At 34.8% G+C, this 7,694-nt stretch overlaps 1 protein-coding gene across 2 annotated transcripts in view; it reads left to right on the top strand.

Annotated features, from left to right (window-relative positions):
• The window catches only part of LOC107036604, a 15,927-nt gene extending 9,641 nt beyond the window's left edge, over positions 1-6,286 (top strand). Inside the window, exons 2-4 of one of the 2 annotated variants that reach the window (XM_015254664.1) lie at positions 1,433-1,631; positions 3,020-3,179; positions 5,669-6,286. In XM_015254664.1, the coding sequence (XP_015110150.1) occupies positions 1,433-1,631; positions 3,020-3,179; positions 5,669-6,028 (719 nt within the window). In that variant the 3' untranslated portion in view covers positions 6,029-6,286. Of the gene's footprint in view, positions 1-1,432; positions 1,632-2,989; positions 3,180-5,668 lie in introns of both variants that reach the window. The other variant, XM_015254663.1, reaches the window with a different exon arrangement.
• The last annotated feature ends 1,408 nt before the right edge of the window (positions 6,287-7,694 follow it).

Genomic DNA, 7,694 nt, shown 5'->3' with positions numbered 1-7,694 from the left:
TATTTTTATACACCTGTGTGTTTCACGCAGTTGCATTTTTATACGCCTGTGTTTCACGCAGTTGTCTTTTTATACACCTGTGTGTTTCACGCAGTCGTATTCAGAAAAAAAATTCAACTGCGTGAAACACACAGGCTTATCAAAATGCAACTGCGTGAAACACAAAGGCGTATAAAAATGCAACTGCGTGAAACACACAGGTGTATAAAAATACAACTGCGTGAAACACAGGCCTATAAAAATACAACTGCGTGAAACACAGGCGTATAAAAATGCAACTGCGTGAAACACACAGGTGTATAAAAATACAACTGCGTGAAACATACAGTAGTATAAAACTTCAACTCACATTTGTATCTCTACAAGTATCACAAAAATGGGATGTATTACGCGTGCGTGCGTAAATGTGAAACTTTACACACTAGTAACACAATATACTATTTGACGTATGGGTGGTGTGGAGCGCTACCCTTCCACAGGTTAGCGAACATTTTTCCAATGAATGTCCAATGCTATTTTTCCTCACTAGGCCCGATAAACCACGATTTAACCGAGCGAAGCGAGATACAAAAAAATATTGTTCGATACACGGCCGTGAAGGACTTTTCTGTCTCATATGATTACGAAACTCGCCTTCGGCTCGTCCTGTAACCTCATATTCACCAGAAAAATTCCCACGGCCGTGTATCGAACAATATTTTTTGTCATTTGTCAACTCGCTTCGCTCGGTTAAATCGCGGTTTTCGGGCCTAGTTACGAAATGTACTATTTCGTGACAATACGTATGAAGCGGGGTTTTACGTACGCAAAGCGCGCGTAAATCCCCACTTGATGAAAATATACACTTTACATACATTGCGATAAAAAGTAAAATTTTCAAGCAGGCACTACAATAGTATATTGTGTCACTAGTACGTAAAGGAGTCATTTTCCGCACGCACACATAATAACTTATTTTTTCACACATCTGCCGAGAAAATTCGTACTTTGCTCTCTGATAAGCGTGAGAAAAGTGAGTACTTTCCGCTCTAGCATGGAAAGTTGCTTCTTCGCGCGAAAAATACTGATTACTTTCTGCTCAAGGACAGAAAATTAGTACTTTCTTCATTCTTCGGGAACAACTTTTCACCCTTGAGCGTAAAGTTCTTAGTCACAAATGAGCGTAAGTCCCCCCGCTCATCAAAAAACAAAATACAAACTTTTCTTTGCAGGCATGTTAAAAAATAGCATGTGCATCTAGAGGATGTGCAAAACATAACTTTTCACTCTTGGGGCACAATATACTATTGCTCAATTGTTATTGTTGATTTCTTCATTAGGTAAATGATGGGACCAAGAATTTATCCCAGAGAAAAACTCGAAAATGTAAAAAATATAGAAACTTGCATTTTCAATTCGTGAAATTTCTCACTGTGATTGATTGGATCTATAGGGCAGCTAGGAGGGAGAAGAGACTGCCTAGGAGGTGGATCCATGATTTCGCCTCATCGACCCAGCACCAATTGGATTGTCAACTCCAGTACCGGAGAGCAACGCAGAATTGAGCAGGTTCGATGTCAAGGACATTCGAGGAGAACTGAAGAGACTGGGAGGAACAATCGGCGTGGCCAACAAACAAATACAATTTCCCAGTAAGATAACCAAATAAATAGTTTCACGGAGAAATCAAAGCTTTATATAGTTTTTAAGAATCTGTGGCATTCCATAATCCTAAATCTTAGAAATTTTTCTCCTAAATTTCAGGGATTGAATCCCTAAAAATTAGAGATAATTTTATTTATGGCAAGAAAATGATTTCTTGAATCAAGTCTAGTTGAATCAATGCATTCAATAATTCTTTAGGCTTAAATGCAAAATATTTATAATGCAAAAACCACTTGACTTGGTTCTAGAAGTCGCTTTCTTATTGTGGACCGATTACCAGTTTTTTTTCAGTTTAAGGCCCGGATGTACTATCTTTCGAACGTTATCTCGATGTTTTTTTTTTCATCTTTCGTCATCTGAAATTGTCAATTAAGTCCTGCATCATGCAGAAGTTTTGAAAAATTATGAATGAATAATCAAAAAAAAAGTAGAACAAATTCTTAATTTTTTCAAAGAGCATTTTTAATTTATATTCAAAATAAGTTGAATCACAAGAAATTGAAAAATGTATCTGATTTACGGTGACAAATTGCGACGTGTCACCCAATATCATGTAGGGGAAAGACTGATTTTGTAAATCTTTTCCCACACTGCACAGAGACATTTATTACGGAAAAGGCTCTTTGAAAAAAATTGTAATATTTTGGAGAATTTTTTAATCACACTTTTATCACATAAAAATGGCAGATGACTACATACCACTGTTTTGAAAATTGAGATACCTAGCTGTCACTTCCCATGAGGAGTTAGTGACAGCTAGGTATCTCAATTAGAAACGAATAACTCATTCTGAATCTCAATTAGAAACGCTCTTCGAAAAAGTTCAGAATTTTTGCTATTTTTTTTATCATTCTATCATAATTTTTGGGAATTTCTACATGATGTACCACTCAACTGACAATTTTCGAAAACGAAAAATGAAAAAAAAACAGATAACATTCGAAAGATAGTATACCCGAGCCTTATGATATTTTTTCTTGTCAATTTTCGAGCCATGATTTTTTAAAATTCAAATAAAGACGTACTTCCAAAAAAAATGTTTGTCTCAGTGTAGTTTTTAAGAATCTGCGGCATTCTAGTCTGTAAAGAGTGAGAAAACCTACTCAAGTTATTTGATCATCAATTTCCAGTGACATGAACCGAAATCTGGAAAATTTTGCCCCTGAAGTGTAGCATACTAGTTAGTGTGAAAAATCCCTAAAAATTAGATATATATTTTCAAAAATAGAGGATTAATTTCCCAAAATTACGGATATATCTCTAGAAATTAAAACTTGTTTTCCTCCTTGTTATGAATATGATTTTCGATTATGAAACTTTTGATTGGGAAAACTGTTTTTCACAGTCTTGTGACGACTTCTGCTCAACCTCGCAGGGTCATCTCCAGCGATCCCAACGCAAATGGAGCCATTCTGGAATTTCCGGAAATGAGAGATGCTGAGTTGGCGGGCTATAGACTTCGATGTGGCGTATGGATCACTTTCGTCCTTGCGTCTGGTTTTGTGTCAATTGCTAAATTTTATTTCGGAAATAGAGTAAGTAGACCATCTGCTAGCAATTCCTTACAACAATTTGAAACAGTTTCCAATTTGGCTCATGAGCATTTTCTTTTTATGAGTGAAAAAAATCTTTCTACAATCTGTGACCCAATTCTCAATCAGTCGATTTCAAGTTTAAAGCCCGGGTGTACTATCTTTCGAATCTTATCTGGATTTTTTTTATTTTTCGTTTTTGAAAATTGTCAATTGAGTGGTACATCGTGTAGAAATTCCCAAAAATTATGATGGAATGATAAAAAAAAAATAGATAAAATTCTGAACTTTTTCAAAGAGCGTTTTTAATTGAGATTCAGAATGAGTTGAAAAAAGTGGAAATTACAAATACCTGATTCGCTGTGGCAAATTATCTATTAGCTGTCATTTTCCATGGTGGATAACAAAACACCAACTCTCATGGGAAGTGACAGCTAGGTATCTCAATTTTCAAAACAGTGGTATGTAGTCATCTGCCATTTTTATGTGATAAAAGTGTGATTAAAAAATTCTCCAAAATATTACAACTTTTTTCAAACTGCCTTTTCCGTAATAAATGTCTCTGTGCAGTGTGGGAAAAGATTTACGAAATCAGTCTTCCCCCTGCATGATATTGGGTGACAGGCCGCCCTTTGTCACCGTAAATCAGATACATTTTTCAATTTCTCGTTATTCAACTTATTCTGAATATAAATTAAAAATGCTCTTTGAAAAAATTAAGAATTTTTTCTACTTTTTTTTGATTATTCATTCATAATTTTTCAAAACTTCTGCATGATGCAGGACTTAATTGACAATTTCAGATGACGAAAGATGAAAAAAAACATCGAGATAACGTTCGAAAGATAGTACACCCGGGCCTTAATTAAAAAAGTTTTTGTGAATACTTTGGGAGAATTCTGTACAATTTTTGACACAACATTTTCATTCTTCATTTTTGATTTCGCGAAATTTGAGAGAATAATTTTCATCGAGGGCCGGTTGCACCAAGCCCTGTTAGCCAAACAAATGGTCAAAATAAATTTAGTCTGTATCTACAAATACAGAATTATCAGTATATAACTAAGTATTTCAAATAAAATACCTATTCTATTATAGTTTGAGTTATTACGAATACTCTGATGGAAATTTTATGTATTAGGGAACTTGATAATCAACTCTGGCCCTTGGTTACACCAAGCCCAATTTAAAAAATCGTCGTTTTCATCCGGACTTTGATTACATAAAATCGTGCAGAAAGAGAACAACACTTCAGATCAACTTTCTATACACTTGAATTGGTAATGAAAGTGTTCGTCGTACCATGCAAACAAGAATTTCTCAGTTGAAGATGATGGGTGATCAGATCGCGAAAGTGTGAATTCTCATAATCCATTAAATTCTAGATATAACGCAAACGATATGAATTTATGAGAAGGCTCATGCTAACACTTGAAACTTTTCTCGGGACAAGAGCATCTGAGTCTTTTCCTCCTGTTGAAAGACTTCTTTCTCGCAGTGTGAGCGCTAAATTATTTACCAGGAGATTTCAAAATTCTAAAAATTGACAAGAGAATATTTTCTTGTATTAAGGGAATCATCTTTGTCTAAAGTAATTCTTTTTCTCAGTGTACGAGCAATCCCTAAAACTGTCTAAGTGTGGAATAAATTTACTCCAGACATAAATTTATTCTGATGATTGACACTGTTAAAAATTTTCGTCTGAATTTTCCGTGCCAAATTCCGGAAATTTTTATCGTGTTCAAGTTTCACTGAAATTTCAGGAAATCGTGTTCATTCCATAAAATATTCCATTGATTTTCTGTTCAAATTATTTAGAAATCAATAAAATACTTGATTTTTCAGTTCAATTCAGTAGCGAAGTGGTAAAACGGTATAAGTCAATTTTGACTATTGACCAGTTTTTAATAAATATCTCGAAATCTAAGGGAGATGGCACAATTTTTGTTATAACCTTTTTTGCAGAGTCGATTGAGCGCTACAATAAATGTAATTACGAAAATTTCGCTATCTTCGTTAGATTCCGAAATATTCCTCAAAAACTCAATTGGGAGATGAGTCGACTTAAACCGGTTTACCACTTCGCTACTGAATTATTCTGCGAAAATTCTTAAAAGTCAGGGAAATTCAGGGAAAAATTGAAAATTCATGTCATTTTGTTTCTGAATATTCATGTTCCACTGAAAATTCAATCAAGATGTGAAATTAACATCTCACCCCCACTGAAAACTCATGAATTTTCGTAAATTCTACTGAAAACTTTGAAATTTCATAAAAATTTTTTCCCTAAATCCGATTCAATGTCACTCTCATAGGATTTACTATGATATCTTCCATGAAATTTCAAAAAATTTCTAACAGTTGATTTAGCTAACAGGACGTGGTGCAACGGCCCAGTTGATTATGAAGTTTACCCACAAACAACAATATTCCCCCAATTAACAAAATTTCAGTCTCTAGAAATTAAAAGTTCTAATGATTTTTCCTCTCAGCCGGACACTGGTCCCGACGTTTTAATATTCTGCGGACTCCTACTAACTCTACTGATATCTGGATGTTTTTTTACAATAACTCGACGTGCGAGAAATGCCGAGAGAAATCAGAACAATCATCAAGAGGTCTGCCCTCATCACGTCTGTTATTACGCTGTTAATTCAGCTGAGTTGAGACCCCAAGTGCAAACACTGAGAGTCCCAATGCCAGCCCCAACACCTCCACCTATATCTCCATCACCTCCACCCTATCATATTGCTATACTCATTCCACAAGCTGAGCCTCCAGACGTTGAGGCACCTCCCCCGTCTTACGATAAGGCCACGGGGCACACCGGGACCACTAGTGTCTCGGAATAGTTGTGATGCGATGAGATAATTATGTATTGAAGTGGTTGAACTTCATCGAAAAGTCGAGGTGTCTGTTATTTTCATAATTATTTCGGGAATGAGTGGCAGTAGAGGAAAATGTCAATCAGCCTTTCTGTAGCTGAGAGAATTTGCCACAAAAAGTACTCTCATATTTTCAGGCCAGAAAGACATTAAGGCCCTTGTTTTCTTATTTTGATTATTTTTCCAACCCAAATATCGGGCAATATAATTGGCCCATTCGACATCACGTGGTACAAGCTACAGGGTTTTCAACTGATAATTTTTTGATCATTTTATCTGGTAGTTGCTATATAAAAAACAAAACATCATGTAGTCAAATTAACCCCTCGTCAAACTGACAGATTGAATTCAATTGTGGTAATCCGAGGATTTTTATTCGAAATGAGTGTTAATTATACAATTTTCGTTTCTCAATTGTGAGTTTCGTCTCATGGTCCAATTATATTGCCCGACATTTGGATTGGAAAAATAATCCCCCAAATACCACACGAGCTTCAAAATTAATCGGGCATTTTCCTCAAGGTTCCCTGCATACAAACGAAGTCGTCAAGTTTTTCAGGAAAAATCACTTGTGCTTGCGCACTCGTGATTTTTTAACCTGAAAAACTTGACTCCTTCATTTGTTTGCAACGAACCTATCGGAAAATACCCGATAATTTTGAAGCTCTTGTGGTATTACAAGTGATTATCTGAAATGTTCTCCAATTACCATTCAGTTTTACATAGCCCTGGAGTCTCCCAAAAATTATTATCGTACATAATAGGGAGGAATTTGCAAGTTAATAATATTTATTACCCTCTAAATTCCTCTGATCACTGAGTTAATTGATTCAGTAGCGAAGTGGTAAAAGGAGATGAGTCAATTTTGACTATTGAGCAGTTTTCAGTCAATATCTCGGAATCTAAAGGAAATAGCAAAATTTTTGTTATAACCTTTTTTGTAGAGCCGATTGAGACCTACAACAAATGTGATTATGAAAATTTCGCTATCTCCCTTAGATTCGGAAATATTCCTCAAAAACACAACTGGGGGATAAGTTGACTTATCGCCGTTTAACACTTCACTACTGAATTATGGAGTTGAACATCATTAACTGCAAATTATTAATTTCCTGTATCTAATGGCTGTTAGAGCGTTTGTTTCCATGATTCATTCATAATTTCCTCTAGTGTACTTATTTCATAATCTTTATTTGAAATGCTCTTTAAAAATTTTCAGTTTTTTTCTACTTTTTTATTGTATAATCATAGTTTTTAGGAACTCCTGCATGATGTAAAATTCAATGGAAATTGTGATATATTTCAGATCATGAAGATGGAAAAATAATTGAGATAATGTTCAAAAAATAATCCTTGCGAGTCTTGAGCCCCACGTGTAGTATCTTTCGTACGTAATCTTGGTTATTTTTTTTGTATTTTGATAATCTGGAATATTTTCAACTGCCATTCAATTTTAAAATGTGTAATTATACAGCCCTGGAGTCTTCGAAAATTATGATTGTGCAATAAAAAAAGTACAGAAAAAAAAACATTTTTAAAAAGAGTTTTTCAATAATATTGGGGAATAAACCCAATAGGGCGACAATTGCTAATTGGTAATTAATTGTGTCTAATGGTTATTAGGTCATCATTT

Source organism: Diachasma alloeum, unplaced genomic scaffold, assembly GCF_001412515.2.
Source record: "Diachasma alloeum isolate Michigan unplaced genomic scaffold, Dall2.0 Dall_scaffold_00210, whole genome shotgun sequence".
Classification (NCBI taxonomy): Eukaryota; Metazoa; Arthropoda; class Insecta; order Hymenoptera; family Braconidae; genus Diachasma; species Diachasma alloeum.
This window is presented reverse-complemented; position numbering and strand designations above follow the sequence as displayed.